At 41.4% G+C, this 19,671-nt stretch overlaps 1 protein-coding gene across 2 annotated transcripts in view; it reads right to left on the bottom strand.

Annotated features, from left to right (window-relative positions):
- Nucleotides 1–19,671, bottom strand: part of Prtg (protogenin) — a 102,939-nt gene that overhangs the window by 56,728 nt on the left and 26,540 nt on the right. For both annotated transcript variants that reach the window (XM_076926277.1, XM_076926278.1), the window contains exons 3-8: nucleotides 8,979–9,123; nucleotides 7,426–7,559; nucleotides 4,394–4,531; nucleotides 3,966–4,124; nucleotides 2,551–2,710; nucleotides 1,377–1,624 (exon numbers count right to left, since the gene is read on the bottom strand). In XM_076926277.1, the coding sequence (XP_076782392.1) occupies nucleotides 1,377–1,624; nucleotides 2,551–2,710; nucleotides 3,966–4,124; nucleotides 4,394–4,531; nucleotides 7,426–7,559; nucleotides 8,979–9,123 (984 nt within the window). The remainder of the gene's footprint in view (nucleotides 1–1,376; nucleotides 1,625–2,550; nucleotides 2,711–3,965; nucleotides 4,125–4,393; nucleotides 4,532–7,425; nucleotides 7,560–8,978; nucleotides 9,124–19,671) is intronic.

Genomic DNA, 19,671 nt, shown 5'->3' with positions numbered 1-19,671 from the left:
AGAGATATCACAAAAAGTATCTTGTTCAATATTTTTTCATAATATTTCTTTCTTTCAGCGGTACTGGGGATTGAGCCCAGTACCTGCTATTCAAGAAATCTACCATTCAGCTAAAGCCCACCCTATTGTGTTTACTTTTCTTTCAAAATGAAAATATTCAACATATATAAATTTTAAATTGCAGAATTTAGCTGGGTAGTAGGCATGCTTTAATCTCAGCACTCAAGAGGCAAAAGCAGGTGGATCTCTGAGTTCGAAGCCAGCCTAGTCTACAAAGCAAAGTTCCAGAACACCCAGGACTACACAGAGAAAACCCTGTCTAAATAAATAAATAAATAAATAAATAAATAAATAAATTCCAAAACAAGATTTTTAAAAAAAAAAAAAAGAACAAACAAAAGAAAATGCAGAATTTCATATGCTTACATTCCCCTAAAAGATAGCATGTTAGCTGGACACGGTAATGTATATCCTTAATCCCACTACTCAGGATGCAAAGGAATCTCTGTGAGTTCGAGACCAGCTGGTCTACATAATGAATTCCAGGCCAGCCAGGGCTACAAAGTGAGACCCTGTCTAAAAACAACCATCCTCCTTAAGAACATCTTCTAAGACCAGCTGGGTTTGCTCTCAAAGACCATCACATCAGGGTTTATCTGACTGTTGACATTCTGCCCAAGAAGAGTATGGGGAGGGTCATGTATACCTGAGCATCTGTGTCCAGCCACAGCCTGCAGGAAGTGCATGCAACTCAGCCTTAATTGCACACGGCCTCAAGGTCTCAGGACGGAGCTACAGTATAGAGTTTAGAGGAGACTTGGACAAGGAGAGAAGGAGTGCCATCTATTTGGCTACAGAAAAGCCATTATCCGTGGGATAAAGAATCTCAGTGTGACACTTGGGGGGCTATTTGTGCTCCTGTCAGTAACTCCTCACTCACAGTCTCTACAGAAGCCCTATAATCTCAGTTTGGAACAGATCATTGATTTGTCACTGGACCTTAGAAAGAGAAAGGAGTTAATGTTGTACAGGTCCCCAGAGTGAAAATTCTCTTAACAATTATGTAAGCTTTTACTTATTTTGAAGACAAATATTTCACTTATTGTGGTTTGGTTGAGCTAGGGACCCATAGAGCCCCGGTTGGCCTCAAATTCGCTGTGTAGTCGAGGATGGCCTAGAACTTCTGATTTTCCTGCCTCTCCTTCCTAAGTGTTAGTATCACGGGCATGAGCCATCACATCAGGTCTGTGTAGTTCTGGGGATCACACCCAGGGCCTCATGCATGCCAGGCAAGCACCAGTTAAGCCATGTCTCTAACCTCTGGAAAGAAACCCGTGACTGCAAACGACACTTATAAGGGTTTGTAAGCTGCTTACCTTCCGCCTTCATGTAGTGTACAGAGTAGGCAATGACCTTGTCTGAATTGTACAGCGGTCTCTCCCAAGCTAGAAGGATAGCAGAGCTTGACATGGTTTCAGCGTGAACGTTGTAAGGAGCGCTGGGTCTGTCTTCCGACATTACCACGGTCAGTCTGGCCCGAGACAGAACAGATCCTTGGCTGTTTTCAGCCATGCACTGATAGATAGCATCGTCTTCTGGGATAATCTGATTAATGACCAATTTGCTGAGGAAAGAAAGAAGTATTTATAACCATAAAAAAAATCCTAAGAATGACATTCAAAAGCACCTTTTGTTAAATGCACCTTTCACTTTATACAAAAACATGCTGAGAACAACCAGGTCTAGTGAAAAAATAATCTACATTAATTACTTAAAATTGCTCTGATTTATATTTTCAGTCTTCATCAGCACTTATGGTAGCCAAATTCTCTTTACTTTAATCGCCTTTTAAAAAATAGCTTTTAGTAAGAAAGCTACTACTTTATTAATTTATTACTTATTATTCTATTCTATACTTAACTCATCTTGTAATACACACTCAAAGCTCAGATCAACAGAAATTTTAAAGTTTCATTCAACTAAATAAGAATGTTACAGGAATAAAAATTTAGATATATATATTTCAAAGGTAAGTTCTCATCATGTAGTCCTGCTGGCTGGTCTGGAATTCACGGTGTAGACCAGGCTGGCCTCAAACTCACAGATCTGCCTGCCTTTGCCTCCCAAATACTGGGACTAAAGACACAAACCACAGTGACCATCCAAGTTTCATTCTTAAGGTCATTAAGTTTGAACTCTGGAGAAGATAAAAGGAAGTAAATTATTTCATTCATTTTTTTTTTCATTTGATGGAAGAAGTAACCTAAGTACCAGAGTCCAAGTTTGCTGAGGTCACTTGGCCAGTGGCCTACCTGAGCTAGAACTGTTGTCTGGGGGACTGTTTGCATAAGGTCCATTATAGCACATCACTTTGGATCCATGTACAAAATACAAAAGCATCGACATCCCACTAATGCTATAAACCTTAATTTCTTGCATTTAATGTTAACTGTCAAGAATACATGGCGATTTGATGTTACTGTAACCATTTCATGTAAAAATTATTAGGCGTTATTTTATTTAAAACAGTGGCTACATAACATAGCTTACCTGTTGTACATTTTAATCCTGCCATTTGAATGTATCCTTCTCCCATTTTTTAACCAGGACATTTTGGGTGATGGAATTCCTTCTGCTTGACACACAAACCGTGCAGTGCCAGCTCGTGGCCTTGTTAAACTTTCAGGCCATTCAACAAATGAAGGAGGAGCTATTTCAAAGGGAAAAAATAAATTCTGTGACTTCGATAGGAATGACAAGAACAAGTGAAGAAGAAAGAATACAAAAATGAGATGAGTCCCATGTACAAAGATAACTGACAGTCTGAGTTTCCTACAACGAGTTAGGTAATGGTACCTTTCAGTGTCAACTTGACACAACCTAAAATCACTTGGTAACTGAGTCTCAGGAAGGGACTGTCTACATTGGGTTGGCCTGTGGAGGCCTGGTTACTGGTATGGGAAGATACAGTCCCCTGTAGGTGGCACCATTCCCTAGGCAGGGAATCCTGACCTGTATTGAGTGGAGAAATCAAGCTGAGCACAAGCAAGCAAGTGAGCATGCATGCATTCATTTCACTTTCCTCCTGATTGTGAATGAGATAGGAATAGCTGTTTGAAGTTCCTTTGACTTTTCCACAATGATGGCCTGTAATCTGGAAGTAACTATAAGCTAAAATTAACCCTTTATCCCCTAAATCGTCTTTTTTTTGGGGGGGGGGAATAGATACAAAGTATTTTATCACAGCAAAAGAAACAAAATAAGGAGAGTGCTTTCGTCTTCTGTTCAGCACCCGCTTTCCCTCACTGAGACCACCTGTGAACACACCGTCAAACTCATACTCAGCACCCATCTTAACTAAAAAAACCCCATGGGAGGACACTTATGAACACATACAGTCACTGAGAGTTTAATTTCATACTGTTAAATGTGTGTAGATATGTGGATGGATGACAAGGGAGGCTTTAATAAGAAGCATGGAGCCACACACACAAACATGGTGACTTTGACATGATTCTAGAGCTGTATTTAACACAGAAATTTAATTTTTTCCTTTACAACTCACTGTTGAGTTTTATAACACTTATTATTAACCTCCCTATCACTGCTGTCAAACTCCAGTTAACAACAAGCTATCTGGAGCTGGAGGATGCCTTAGTGGTTAAGAACATTTGCTGCTCTTACAGAGAACCCAAGTTCAGCTCCCAACACCCACACTGGCAGCTTACAACTTCCTGTAACTCCAGCTCCAGGGGATAGCCTCTTTGGGCACTGCATTGACATGCATACACCTATATACATACATACATACATACATACATACATACATACATACATACATATACACACACACACAAACACACACACACAATTCAAAACAAAGCCTTACAGAAGAAAACCACAAAAGAAATTAAAATGGCAAACATTAAAACACAAATTTCTCTGACTATAGAAAGAATGCATACCTAATACAGTTAACGTTGCCATAGCAACTGTAAAGTTGCGTGTGCCTGGGGTGGTGGCCCGACAAACATAAACTCCAGCATGCTGTAGCTTGACGTCTGATATAATGAGATTGCCATTTCCAAGTACCCGAGTATTGAAAACATCAATAGACTTGTGATCTATTTCAAAGAAAGCATGGAAGTTGAGGCAAGGCATTTCATCTGAAATTATAGCAAAAGATCACTATCCATGAAATCAATCATTAAGAAACAGCAATTTTTCTGGGGCATAAACTCTCTTTATGCTACAAAATTAAAACAAAGTTGTTCAGATGCAACTGCCAAATTTGTGTCTTCTCTATAAAAAACACATTTTATCAGTTTCATTAAAAGGAATAAAAGTCAAGGAAAGACTTCCTTGACTCCCACCCCCAGTGAGGACGGCTTACCAAGACGGCTCCAGGAAATGATGGGCTTAGGGTATCCTGTGGCCATACACTCTAGCACAACTGTCTGATGTAGAGACGCGGTTACATTCTGTGGACTGGCTATAATGGTTGGCATGTAGAAGGATCTGGTCTCATTAGCTTTGGGCAGGAAAAGGCAGAATACATAAATAAATCATAAGACTATTAAAACAACGATTCTTATTTCTTTTCCCATTTATTCTTTCATTTTTTGAGATAGAATCTCAACGTAGCCTAGGTTAGCCTCCAATTCCCTATGCATTTAAGGCTCCTGGTCTCTACCCTAAAAGTGCTGGGATTCCAGTGGGTGTCACCCCACCCAGCTTACTTTTCTTTCCTGTTCATTTCCTCTGCCTCTTAGTCCTTTCCTTCCTCTTCCTCCCTTCCTCCCTTCCTCCTTCTTTCCTTCCTGTATATGTGTTTATGTGTATGTACATATTCAAGGCCAGAGGAGGATGTCAGATACCCTGCTTTGTGGTTCTCCACTTTACTCCTGTGAGACAGGGTTCGTCACTGAACCCGAGGCTAGGCACACAGCCATCAGGCTATCACAGCCTTCCTGTCTCTAGTCCCACAGCACTGGGGTTACCGGTGCACAGCTTTTATGTGGGGGCTGGGATGGGAACTCAAGGTCTCATATTTTATACAAGTGTTCTTACAAAGCCATCTGCCCAGCCCTCACCATTGTTTGGTTTTGTTTGTTTGTTTGTTTCTTTGATTTGTTTTTCAAGACAGTTTCTCTGTGTAGTCTCAGCTGTCCTGAATCTCACTCTATAGGCCAGGCTGGCCTTGAACTCACAGAGATCTGCCTGTTTCTGCCTCCTGAGTGCTGGGACTAAAGCATGCATCACCATTACCTAGCTCTTCCTTCCTTCCTTCCTTCCTTCCTTCCTTCCTTCCTTCCTTCCAGATTCACTTATTTATTTATTTTATGTATATGAGTACATTGTAGCTGTCTTCAGATACAACAAAAGAGGGCATCAGATCCCATTACAAATGGTTGTGAGCCACCATGTGGTTGCTGAGAATTTAATTCAAGACCTCTGGAAAACCAGTCAGTGTTCTTAACCACTAAGCCATCTCTCCAGCCCCTTTCCTTCTTTTTTTTTGAAATAAGATTTGTTTAAGTTCTATTGAAAGTCTAACTCATAGCATATACAATTCACCCTTCACCCACAAGATTTATTTAACTCAATCAGTTATGTAACTGTTACAATCAATTCTACATTTTTTAAATTATCCCTGCTGTTGTACAGTAATTTCCTCAGAGATTGAAACACTCCATCTTTCAGGGAAGCTCATTACCACCAAAAGAAAAGAACTCAAAATAGCTTAGGAAGTCCCTGAAACTGATCAGATTCACTATACCCCTCATACCCCAAGAGTATAAACAGTAACCCCGAGGAGCTAACCTACAAAGAAGGCTCTTAAACAAGTACAGCCACCTGGGAAAAAAACTCAGTGAGCTCCCTGGGAGACACAACCAATGAGTCACTTAGAAAGGTCACTATCCAACCTCTTGAGCTGCCTGCAGGCTGTGCAGTGTGCCCCAGGTCCCAGCTTTTGTGATCTGTCATGCACTTTGGGATGCATGCCTGGCAATGCAGCTGCCTTTGAGTCATTTCTGCTCCTGTAAGTGACCTCTCACCCATATTCCTCTAAGTAATCCCAGTAAAGCTCATTTGTTCACCACGCTGGACTTTGGTGGCATACTTTGGTCTATAGTGGGATCCCCATTTGGGGTGCGTGTGTCTCACCAGAAAAAGTCTGTTACACAATACCTCCAAATGCATATCTGTTAGCACTTAATTCTTCCCCCCCTCCCCCGGTTTTGTGTTTTTACTGGGGTTTATGGGCAGGAGCTGCCATCATAAAGTATGCCCCCTTCCACCAAGCAAGTCGTTCTAATCCTGTGCTTTCCGGGACTTTTTCCTTTTTCTTTCTGTTGCTCTTTGTGCAGCCAGCAGCAGCCTCAGGCTCCTCCTTAGAAACCTTCCTTTTGGGGCTGGAGAGATGGCTCAGCCGTTAAAGGCTAGGCTCACAACCAAAATATAAGAGAAATCTTCCTTTTCTTCTTAGGGGTGGGGCTTGCTGCCTCTTCTGGTTCACTGGCCACTTCCTCCTTAGGTGAGGATTTCTTTCTCTCGGGAGCACTTATGCTGCCAATAGCCAACTCCTCCTTGGGAAAAGCTTTCTTTTTCTTGGTTTTAGGCAAAGAGACAGGTGGGTCTTCCATTCCATTTTCCAGTACGGTCTCCTGGGGTTGTTTTAGTGTTTTCTTCTTCTTGGGTTTTCTTAAGTGGAGGAGTATCATATCAGAAACAGCTTCATTGACAATGGACATTATCTTTCTGTCTCTTTCTGTATTTTGTGCTTTTAAAAATGAAAGTGAAAGGCTGAAGAGATGGCTCAGAGGTTAAGAGCACTGACTGGTTTTCCAGAGGTCTTGAGTTCAATTCCCAGCAACCACATGATGGCTCACAACCATCTGTAATAGGATCTGATGCCCTCTTCTGGTGTGTCTGAAGACAGCTAGATACAGTGTATTCACATACATAAATAAATAAATCTTTTTTAAAAAGTGAAAAATGGCCGGGCAGTGGTGGCACACGCCTTTAATCCCAGCACTTGGGAGGCAGAGGCAGGCGGATTTCTGAGTTCAAGGCCAGCCTCGTCTACAGAGTGAGTTCCAGGATAGCCAGGGCTATACAGAGAAACCCTGTCTTGAAAACAAACAAACAAACAAACAAAAAGTGAAAAATGTGTAAAGCAATCATTCAATGTTCTAAATAGATTACAGTCCAGGCATAGCAGAAGAAAAGGGATAGAAGTTCAAGGCTAGGATGGGGTACAGCCTAGGAAGCACCAAACCTAAACCAAATCTATTACAAACATTTAAACGTCATCAAAATACTGATGGACAGAGAGCTGTTACAGCCAGGAGGAAAGCAGATGTAATAATCAAAACTCTCATCAAAATGGGAGAGAATGAACAAAAACCACTTTAGTGGTACCTGGAACTATAGTTAGCGAGGCCTCCATGCTTTTACGTTTATGAGCTACAGTAGCTGCCACACAGCGGTAATTCCCAGCATCCTCCGGGCTAGCATCGTAGATCTGCAACACTCCTGATGGCAGGGCAGTCACCCTGTTGAGACAAGAAAAGTAACTGAACTGTCTGTAGTTCTTTAGAGCTCCTAAATGTAAATGCTGACAGAAATGAACACATTCAACCTTTTTAACCAAACTAGAAACAATACTGTAAAAGCCTTTCTAACATTTTAACCTTGGTGGGGTGTGGTGAGCACCAGCCTGGCACGTAGGAGGCCATAGATGCAGTCCCCAGCCCTGAAAAACAACACTAGTAAAAACACTAGCTCGATTCTATTATTTCATTTGGGTCAAGACAGGTCTCTGAAATGAAAATAATTCTGCAGCACACAGTCTGTTTAATTCAGCACATTAATTTTACAAAGGAGGTCCTGTTAACATTCTTCTGTTGATTTGGCTGATAGTGACTAAGATCTTAGTACGAGTTATTCTCAAAATCCTGGCTTTTTTGTTTTTTTAAAAACTTCTCTAAGAGTTATTTATTCTCCATGACCCAGCCTCTGAAACAGAGCCACAACCCCACATATGATACAAAACTGAATGTGTAGAGTCATAAAAAACTGACAAAGGAAAAACACATCTTCATGTGTAACAATTAAAGTCAGTTCAACATGAAACATGCAATGACCTGCTTCTGGTGAGCTGACCCCTGCGACATGTGACTTCACTTCTGAACTTGCCGCACACGCACATCAACCGGGACATACTGTCACACAGCACCACTGAACAATATCTGAGGCAGCCTGGCTTAGATTCCAAACCACTATGTGTTATGAAATGTAGTGTTTTTACTGAATATACAAAGCTTGCTGTCCTTAGTGAAACATAATGGCCTAATTATGGAAAACAAGTACTTATTATAATTTAGCAGATGTAAGTATCAAATGAGAGCATCCAGGGCTGCACTGAAAATACCTGTGTCTCAAAAAGAAAAACAAACAAAGAAGATTCAAGATGCTCTTGAATTAGAATTTTCTTTTCTTTCAATAAAATACTGCACAATCCCCCACATCTTAGTGTTCTAATATTCAAACAAACAACTTATGTATACTTCAGAGCAGGCAGGATCAAACCTTTTTTTTTTTTTAATGTTTAGTGTGTGTGTGTGTGTGTGTGTGCGCGCGCACGCGCATGTGTTCATGTACCATATGTCTACACTGCTGGGAGCAGATCAGAAGTACCAAACCTCTTGAAATTAGAGCTATGAGTCTTTGTGGGATTTAGTGTGGGTGCTAGGAACTGAACCCAGATCCCTGCATGAGAAGCAAGTGCTCTGAGTCACTGATCCATCTCTCCAGTCATAATAATGTGATTCTCCACCAAGTTAGAAATGTCTTAGGAAATCAACTACTGCTGCCCTAAATGAACTATGCCACCGTGTCTTCCACCTCTGACTCCGCCGCCCCGTGAAGTCCTCATCACTCATGTGTCATGTCCAAATAGAGACACTGTTTACCTGTCCATGGTTATAGGCAGGGCTGTTCTATTAAATTCCCACGTTATGACTGCAGGGGGTGTTGATGAAATCTTGCACGAAAATCTAGCAACTCCCCCTTCATGGACTTCAGTAGATACTGGATGGACTTCAAATGCAGAGATAGCTAGGACAAAATTGGACAAATTTAGAATAAGCACACAGAAGCACATTCAGAAATGACATTTTGCCTCACATCACCAGGGCTGAACCAATCTAATTTAAGTAGGACAAAGATGATTTAATGAATAATTTGAAAAAAGGAAAGGGGCACAAATTAGGGAGTCTGTTTTTCTGAGAACTTAAAACTCTGAGAACTTAAAACTCCGAACATAGTCTTAGGAAACTATCTATTAGAGAGAAAACAAAGAAATAACTGAAAGAAAAATAATTATCCAAAACAGTATTTAATTATAAACTCAACAGTATAGTACAGACCTGATTCTACTGGATATTGGGGGGAAGGGAAACTAAAGACAAACTAGGGATGGAGACATGGCTTAAAAGTTAAGAGCAAGTGTTGCTCTTGCAGAGGACCTGAGTTCGATTCCTGGAACCCTCACCAGGCAGCTCACAACTGCTTGTAACTCTAGTTCTAGCATGCATACATATCACACACACACATACACACACACACACACACACACACACACACACACACCACAATTAAAAATAAAATATTTTTTTCAAAATATAATAAAGACAAACTGTCCAGATCAAAACTATCTCTATGGATTGGCTTTTGAAAACCCCACTGGATTCCAAAGTGGAGAACATATAATTTGAGGCAAGAGGGGCAACACAACACAAGCACAGAGGGAAAGAACGGCAGCCTGTATTCACAGGATGTGAAGGAACAGGAAGAATATTATAGATATTTCAGATGAAGCCAGCCAGCAATGCCCCAGGATGAACCAAAAAGAGGAGTCTCACAAGTCCAGTGGAATTTAAAGAGGAACGGAGAACCAGAGTACTGACTCCTCAGGGGGAGGCGGGATAACGGTTTAGGTGAGGAAAACAAAGAGAACCACAAAGGCCGGTTTTAGCTCATGCATTTCCAAAGCAGAGAGAAATCTTGAAGTGTTGATGTTTCTAGAGCCGATTCTTCTTTCCTATACTACGCAGGCCTCCACAGACCCATCCCCAGTGTCTATGGAAGTGACCCTCCCCTCAGCTAAGCCTTCCAAGACACACAGACAGGAAGGACCCCAAGGATGAACTAACTTCCTTCCTGAGACTCCAGTTCAAAATGCCTTCACAGTTAATCAATAGAGACAGAAATCAGAAAGGAAATGTGAAGAAGCAAGGGTTACACTCCATTAGATTGGAAGGGGCAAAAGGGCAGAAGGCAGCTAAATTCTGCTTTGGGCTCAACTGTACATTTCTGTAGACAGCTTACTGGTCTTTAGAGGCCTATAGCAGTCAAAATATTATCAGAAGGATTTACTTTCAAAACTCTGGAATGAGGTTAAGTTATTCTTCATTCGTGTCAGGAACAAATATTTTTATTCCTGTGGGAAAGCACCATGCAGTAGATCCTCAGTGTAAAAATCATTTTCCAAATAACCATCACTTGCCTTCTTAGCTCTTTTCTCTTGGGTGTATAGAGTTTTCCAAGATCTACAAGATGGGAAAGTGTTGCAGCAGACCCAGTCAGTTCAGAAGCACACTATACATGGTCTTCTTAAGCAAAGTAAGCAGGTTTATACAAGTATAAACAAGACTAAGGCTGGAGAGATGGCGCAGTGGGTAAGAGCACTGGCCGCTCTTGCAGACAACCTGGGTTGAGCTCCAAGCACCCATATCAAGTAGCTTGCATCTGTCTCTAACTCCAGTTCAAGAAGTCATCATGCTCTCTTCTGTTCCCCTCAGGTATTGCATGCACACTGAGCATAAACATACGTGTGGGCAAACACACATAAACGTAGAAATAAAAATAAAAGTTTTGTAAAAGCAAAACTGATAGTAATATTCCTTTCATTTATTTCTATCTTTGGAAATTATATTAATGTGTTATTTGCATTAATAAGTAATGAAACAATGTTTTCATATTTAAAATGATGAAGGTCTAATCATTAAATCAGCCAGTTTAATAATATATACGTTTTAGCAATAGATTTAAGTGTTCTGCATGATGCAACATGCCTTTTGGTCCCAGCACTCAGGAGGCAGAAGCAGGTGGGTCTTTGTGAGTCTAAAGCCAGCCTAGTATACACAGTGATTTCTAGGCCCACCAGAGCTACCAATCTGTCTCAAACCAAACCAAACCAAACAAACAAAAACAAGCAAAAAAAAAAGATAAGTGACATGAAAGTTTTGGAGTCCTCAAAAAGTTTTAAAAATATAAAGAGTAACACTAAAAGTTCTAGAACCACTTCCAAGAATATCAAACTCTAAATACCAATACATATTTTCCTTAAAAAAAAAAAAAACTAACTCGTTTTATTTATTCTGTGTGTATTGGGATGAGGGGGTACACATACGCCACACCATGAATATGATGATTACAGGGAAACTAGTGGGAGCTGGTTTTTTCCTTCTACCATGTAGGTCCTGAGATCAAACTCAAGAACTCAGGCCTGGCAGCAAACACCTTTACTCACTAAGCCATCTTGCTGGCCCCAACTTTTCCTTTCGATGGTTACTTTCTAGGACACTGATCTACAAACTCATGAATTCTAGACTGACTTGCAGACCACCACTGCTATTCACCTACTAAAGACCTGGGAAGTTGGGGCTGGTCCAGTATGTATTGTGCAGGCTTGAGATGATTCCTAGAAAGCACATAGAAAGCTGGGTACAGCTGTCTGTGCCAGCAGTCCCTGCCTGGAACAGGAAGCTGTCTGTAACTGGAAAAGCAGCATGGGAGGAGAGCACCAGCAAGTGCCTCTCTCTGGTTCTTGACTATAGATGCAGGGTGACCTTACACTCCCGATGCCCTGATTCCTGACATCATAAACTACCCACGACTGTAAATCAAAACAAACCCTTTCTTTGTTGAGTTGCATTTGTCAGGCATTTTATTATGGTGACGAGAAAAGTAACTGATAATTCCCTTTACAAATATGCTCATAACTCCCTTTACACGTATGTTCCACTCCTGAAGCAGTTCTTAACTCACATTGACGTTCATCTACTAAGGGCCTCCACAGCTCAACCTGCTATCCAAAGCTACATGTGTATCACATACACATAAAAACCAACTCCAATTTAAATGCTGTCAGAAAGTACCGTCATACTCAGTGGTTAAAAGCACAATGCACCACAGAAACTCTTAGTTCATTTCCCAGCATCCATATCAGGTGACTCTTAACCGCTAACACCTCAGACCTCCGAGGGACCTGCACACACACACCCCACACATGCACACTTCAAAAAAATAAATACTGTCTTTAATCCCAGTGCTGGGGAGGCAGAGGCAGGCAGATCTCTGTGAGCTCAAGGCTAGCCTGGTCTACATAGTGAGTTCTGGGCCAGCCAGGGTTACATAGTGAGACCCTGTCTCAAAGCAAAAAATAAGTTTTGGTTAATTAAGGTACTGTACAAATAGAATATACATGTCCTTAGTGCATTACAAAGAAAGAATGAAATAGTTAATGCCAAATATTTATGTTTAAGTGTTCTTGACTGGGTACTGTCAACAGGCTAGTTGGTGGAGGTGAGAAAAGCAATGTGGCATCAATTACTTCAAAACCAAACTCAAAGCAGTCATTTTAAATTGTATAAAGGTATAGGTAACATCTCCGGGCACCGAACCGAGGGCCTCATGCATGTTAAGAATGAATGCCCCAGTTAGCCAGGACCCAGTCTATAAAGCCTTCCACATTGCTATGATTTGAATATAAAATACCTACTCCCACCAACAAAATGTATCTCTGCTCTTATAGATATTCTGCAAAATTATAATGCAAAGGAACCAATTTCCATGAATCATACATTAACATCAACCCTGCTGTTCACACAATTTCAGGACTCATCTATCCAGTGTCAAGCCACATGGATCGGCTCTGAATTATACAATAACAGGCTAGATTCACTGACTCCTAACTGGAAAAACATTTAAACCATATTCATTTCAGCAAGCTTTTAGACTAAAGTGGTCTCTCCTAAGTTTACCGACTCATTCAACAAATATTTATCTGGTGTCTGGTGCTCTCCAGGTGGCAATAATCCAACAAAAGACAAAGCAAAGAGGGCTGCATTCAGGAATCTGTCTGAGAGTAGAAAGAGGTATTTAACTAAATTGCTGTGCAAGTTGGGAGTTCAAACTGCCATAAATGCTGAGGAGGTAAAGTACAGAACGTCACAACACAGGTTTCAAGCCTTTTATGACACAAGAGCTTGACATATGTTTTGTTGTTAGGTCTTGAGTTATGAGTAGAATATAGTCTTTTTTTTTTTTTTAAATTCTTGTAGCTGTGTTATCCTAATATTCAGCTATCTAAGAGGTGGGCACAGAGATCTGAAGCCTGGTGGTTAGCAGGACTGTATATGAATTCTGTATCTCTGAGCAGCACTGCTCAGAACAGGCCAACATGCACTGGCTTTCTAGTTGTCTAAGACTGTGTGTCAAATCCCTGAGTTTCTGACCAGAAGTACCTTTAAATCTCTGCTTGGAACTGATGAGGCAGCTCAGTGGGTAGGGTACTTACTTACCCAGCATGCACAAGGTTTCCAAACCCCATCCTCATGGCAAAACTGAACAAATAAAACCTTATGCTTACTGACATTTACTGAAGCTATTATCTCATCTTTACAGAGGAAAGATGTAAATTAAATTGCCTTAGTTTAAAATTTATTTAATAAGCCATATATCTTTAAAACAAAAAACAAAACAAAAACTGGTCAGGTCTTGTGACACATACTCAGACTGAGGAGGGAGGACTACAAGCTTGAAGGCAGCCTGGTTCTATTCTGATTATTTCTTTTTCTCTTTCTCTTGTGTGTATGATGTATATCTGTATATGTTTGTATGTTTTCATGTGTATGGGCACATATATACTCACATGCACCTGCAGGCTAGAGGCTGACATCTGGAATCACCCTCACTCTCCCATCTCAGCCACTGAAGCAGGGTCTCTCCATCAAGACCCAGAGCTTGAGAATTTGACTCTTCATAGCCACTTCTGGGGATATTTCCTCCTCCAAGGGTTGGAATTCCAGGCAGGCTGCTGCCCTAACCCTACAGTAATTTGGGTTTCTGGGGATATGAATTCTGGTCCTCAGGCCTGCATGACAAGCACTTTTACCGCGCTGATTTTTTTTTTTAATGGCATTTAAAGCTGAGTAAGTGAATAAGCCCTTTACTGTGTGCTGGAGCCTTCTGAGACTTCATGGCGGAATCTTTTCGTTGTCCACACTTTCTGTTCTTTATTTAAGTGGCAAATTTAAATATCCTCACCGAATTCTCAGCTTGCTTCCTGACGTGGACTTGGTTTCTGCGAGAAGGGTATGCCTTTACAAGCCAACAGCCTCCTCGTGAAACCTGACCTCCCTTCACGGTCTACCTAAACAAGCCAAGAGCTGCACAAGGAGCCCTTAAAGTCATGCTGTTAAGAGGCTACAGCTCTATAAAACAGCTCGGACACAGGGCCTCCAAAACATGCGCCGTCCTCAAAAACAACCTTGCAAACACAATAAATGTAAGTGCCCATTTGATTTGTGACTTCCTCTTCATCTAACCACTTAATCATTTTCTATGATTTACAGTCAGGGCTGTAAAGGCTGCTCAGATGAAACCGGTCCCCAAACTTTTACTGGATCAGAAAGCAACCTAGAAGTGATTGCACACTGGAAATAATATATCACCAATTAAGTGGATGTGCCAACATTAGCTTGCATACTAAGTCAGTAGGACATTCCTGCATCTTAAAAGCTAGGCGTGGTGGCACAATCCTTTCATCTCAGCACTTAGTAGGCAGAGGCAGGTGGATTCTTTGTGAACTTGAGGCCAGCCAAAAATAGAGAAAGAGACTTTATCTCAAAGAAGAAGGAGGAGGAGAAACAGCTGCCACCACCAGGGTAAATGAAATACTTAATATATATATTGCTTTTTAAATTAAAAATCATAGATATATAATTTGTAATAATTCATTTGGTAACATAACAACTTTATAGGCTCTTCTCGGTATAAGAAAATGTTACTGACTTTTTAAAGCTGCTGATAAAATGTGCATATAAAGTGTTCTTACACTAATATCAGTTGGGATGTTGATGCATGGTCAGCACTGAGCTCCAGGTCCTAGCACTGCAGGTCAGCACTGAGCTCCAGACCCAGCACTGCAGGTCAGCACTGAGCTCCAGGTCCAGGGTGGGCAAGCACCACTGTCCTACTTGTCCCAGCAGGATCCCAGATGGCAGGGGGACACAGGTAGCAGCCAGCAGCCACTTTCCAGTGCTTTCAGTCCCCACTATCTTTAAGCCTCCAATCAGTAGCTTTGGGGGAAATCTGTCAGCAGCTCCTCAGATTTCTAACTCTGACTCTCTCACACCCACAAATTCAGAGATTGGTTATTGAGTTTTATACCTATTAACTTAGTTTATTTCTATGTCTCTGGTGTTTCAAATCAACAGTAAAAACTGGGCCTCATCAGATCTCACTTCCTGGCAAGCCCTTGTACTCAGAGCCTGCCCAGAAGTCAGTCAGAGATATCTGGGAATTGTCTAATCAGAGCATAAAGGGATCAGTAGGTATAAACCAGCCAAGAAGTACCTTTCAAAATTATAGCTTCAAGAGTGGGCAAGATGGAGAAGGAGAGATGGCTCAGTGGTTCAGAGCATGTACTGTTCTTGCATAGGAGCTGAATTGGCTTCCAAGCACATAGGTAGGACAGCTTATAACCACCTGCAACTCCAGCTCCAGGAGAGCTTACAGGAATAGCTTGTGGCCTCCACAGAAACCAACATTCAAGTGCACATTACCACACACAGATCACACACACACACACACACACAATGTAATTTAAATTTTTTTTTTAAAAAACAGAATGTTCTAAGTTTCTTAACTTCTTTAGGTCCTGGTCTCTTACCAAGACTATATACATTTTTCTAGTTCAGAAATGTATCTTCCTGTCTGTCTGTTGCCAGGAATAAGTAGTACATACAACAGGCATCTAACAGGCTTCCCGAATTAACTTACTGCATCATCTCTCTCTCTCTCAAACTCAGGGAAGTCTCCCCTCTTCTCCCTGAGAACAATACAGCTTGGACACATCTTACTGTACAAACTCTGAGCAAATCATTCTGTTCTATGAAATCACTTCTTAAGGGGTTATAATATAGTATCATAGAATATATTATTTAGATCATAGAGATTGCTATTCTAGATACAGTTATTACAGCCATTAAGAAAACAAAAACAACAACAAAAAACCAAAACAAAACGGGGCTGGAGAGATGGCTCAGCGGTTAAGAGCCATCTTAACCACTCTTCCAGAGCTCTTCCAGAGGTCCTGAGTTCAATTCTGAGCAACCACATGGTGGCTCACAACCATCTGTAATGGGATCCGTCTTCTGGTGTGTCTGAAGACAGCTACAATGTACTCATGTAATAAAATAAATTAAAAACAAAACAATAACCACAAGCTGAGACATAGCTCTCTGGGTAAATTTGCTTGCCACCACACCCAGTGACCTGCATTGGCTCTCTGAAGCCCCCACAGTAGGAGAGAACCTATTCCCCCAAGCTGCCTTCTGACCTCCACACATACACCAGGGCACACATTCCCAACACACAAAATAAATATTAAAAAGGACTTTTAATCCTCAACATATTTTAGACGATAAAAAAAGAAGCAATGCAGGCGGCTCTCTGAAGCCTCTGCTGGCATGTACCCTGCCTTCCCACCTTCCGGCATGCTTCCAGTGCACACTCCACAAAAGAACAAGTATCATTGTTCCAACATCTGTCTCCTAAAATATGCAAAGAGCCTAAGAACAAGGCAGAGGCCATGATTTCAATGGGCCCAAAAGTCAGAGTGCTTTACATACAACAACTGTCCACCACCCAAAGTCTGCTTGGAGGAGCCAGCTCACAATTCACGATGACAACCCGATGCTTAGCGGGCAAGAGAAAAGATGACTTACAGTCAGAGTAATGTTTTCACAGTGAATGCTTTCAGCACCATGATTCTGTATGCGTAAGTCCTAGCACAGGCAGAAGCAGAGAAATGTGAGGATCTGTAAATAAACTCACATGCAATAGAACGTTCACGGGACACCTGAGAGAAAGGGTGGAGGCTGTGACATGGTCACCAGTCTAAAGGGCTTTGGACTGACACACAGCAGGGGACTGTTTCTCAGGGAACCAGCTCAAATAAAGTACACAGCATATATACTGAGAGAGCTCACTGGGCGCTACCCCTCCCTGCTGGACTGATAAAATCTGGGGGAGGGGCACCATTGTATTCAGTTGTGAGCCTAAGACACTCTAAGGATAGCTCCAAACTCATAAAACTCAATGGGTCACAGAACAAAACAAAATGACATGGATGTGAGAAGACTTCTGGAGGAGGGTTGATAGAGTGAGGGTGATAGGAACCAAATAAATGTATATATACATATATACATATGTATACATATATATACGTATATATGTGTGTGTATGTATATATACATATGTATGTATATATATTTGTAAATTTATATACAAATACATATATAATTTTATATGTTTAAATATATATCCATCAAAGAACAAATTTAATAGGAGCTATAAAATAATGTACAGTAGATATAAAATGTAGGGGATAGGGGACACTGAGAAATGGTTCAGTGGGTAAAGTACTTGTTATGCAAGTATTAAGGCCTGAGTCTGGATCACCAGCACCCATATGAAAAGGCCAGGCATGGCTACCTGCCCAGACCTGTAACCCTAATGTGGGAGGTGAAGACAGAAGATTCTGGAGGCTCGTGGGGCAGCTAATCTAAACAAAATAGCTGGTGTTAGGTTCAGTGTGAGACTCTGTCTCAACAAATTAGATAGAGATTGATAAAGAAGATATCTGTCTTTCCACACACTGGCATCTGCATACATGCACACAAATGCATGCCCACACACTCACGCATGCACATGTGCACACATGCACACACCCGTGAACACACACGCACATACACAAGAACACAAACACACTTGTGCACACACACATACTTTCTTTGGCCCACATAAGCCCTTTTCTCAAAACAGAATAAAAAGCCATATCCAATTATAAAGTTTTAGCTAAGAACTGAGATTATCGAGTAAACTGGCAGGAATACAAATTGGTAGTCACTCTGGAAGATGGCTTTAGCAGTTTCTTCTTTAAAATTTTTAAAAATAATTTCTTAAAAGTTTAAAAATTCGGCAGGAGAGATGGCTCAGCGGTTAAGAGCACTGACTGCTCTTCCAGAGGTCCTGAGTTCAATTCCCAGCAAACACATGGTAGCTCACAACCATCTGTCATGGGATCTGATGCCCTCTTCTGGTGTGTCTTAAGACAGCAATGGTGGTGTACTCATATACATAAAATAAATAAAAATTTTTAAAAAGTTAAAAATTTTTACAGATGGCAGTGGTGCACACCTTTAATTCCAGCACCCAGGAGGCAGAGGCAGGCAGATTACTCAGAGTTTGAGGTTAGTCTGATCTACATTGTGAGCTCCAGGACATCCAAAGCTACACAGAGAAATTCTGTCTCAAAAAAAAAAAAAACAAGAAAACAAAACAACAACAAAAACCTTTTTAAACTGCCTGCATGTATGCCTGTGCACTGCGTGTGTGCAGGTCAGAGGAGAGCTTCAGATCTCCTGCAACTGGAGTGACAGACGATCGTAAACAACAATGCAGGAAACCAAACTTGAGTCCTCTGCAAGAGAAGCAAGTGCTCTCAACTGCTGAGCCATCTCTCCAGCCCCAGTAGTTTCTTATAGAGGTGAAAACACAACACACACACACACACACACACACACACACACACACACACTTCCCTGGGAGCCTTCATTCCATTGCTAAATACTTACTCAAAGAAACGGAAACCTGCACTGACACAAAAACTTGTGCAAGAAAATTCAGAGAAGCTCTCTATTCATGAGTTTCACAAACTTGAGGTCCCTCAAGTAGAGGGGTGATCACTCAGCAGTAAGAAGGGTTAAACTCCGGGTGTGCTCTACAACACAGTCCAATGGCAATGTATAATAAGGTGGGGTAAAAGAAGCAAGACCCCAAGAGACATGTCACATGCAGTCCTGCTAGTGTCATGGTAGAAGAGTGTGGCAATTATGGTCAGATGGAGAGAAATCTTTGGTGTGAGGAGGCCCTGAGGCTGGCTCAGAATGGTTACATAGCCCCATACATATGTAAAATTTTATAGAACAGGGGATGGTGAGTAGCTGGAGCACCTGCCACATAAGCACGAGAGCCTGGGGGTCTCAGTGGGTTCAGATGCCCAGCACATATATAAAAGCTGCCATGGCAGTTCTGTGCTGGTAATTCGGTGCTGGCAGTAGGGTGCAGCCTGGTCCTTACTATTGTGGTCCCTGGCTAGTCAGCCCCACTGACTCAAGGATCTCGGTGAGACCCTGGGTCAAAAAAATAAGACAGAGTGATGAAGAGAGACACCCACATTAACCTATAACACACACATGTGCACACACACGCACGTGCACACATACATACATACACACCACTGTACATACATAT

Source organism: Arvicanthis niloticus, chromosome 27 (genome assembly GCF_011762505.2).
Source record: "Arvicanthis niloticus isolate mArvNil1 chromosome 27, mArvNil1.pat.X, whole genome shotgun sequence".
In the NCBI taxonomy this organism is placed as follows: Eukaryota; Metazoa; Chordata; class Mammalia; order Rodentia; family Muridae; genus Arvicanthis; species Arvicanthis niloticus.
Note: the sequence above shows the minus strand (reverse complement) of the source record. Positions and strands in the feature narration are given on the sequence as shown.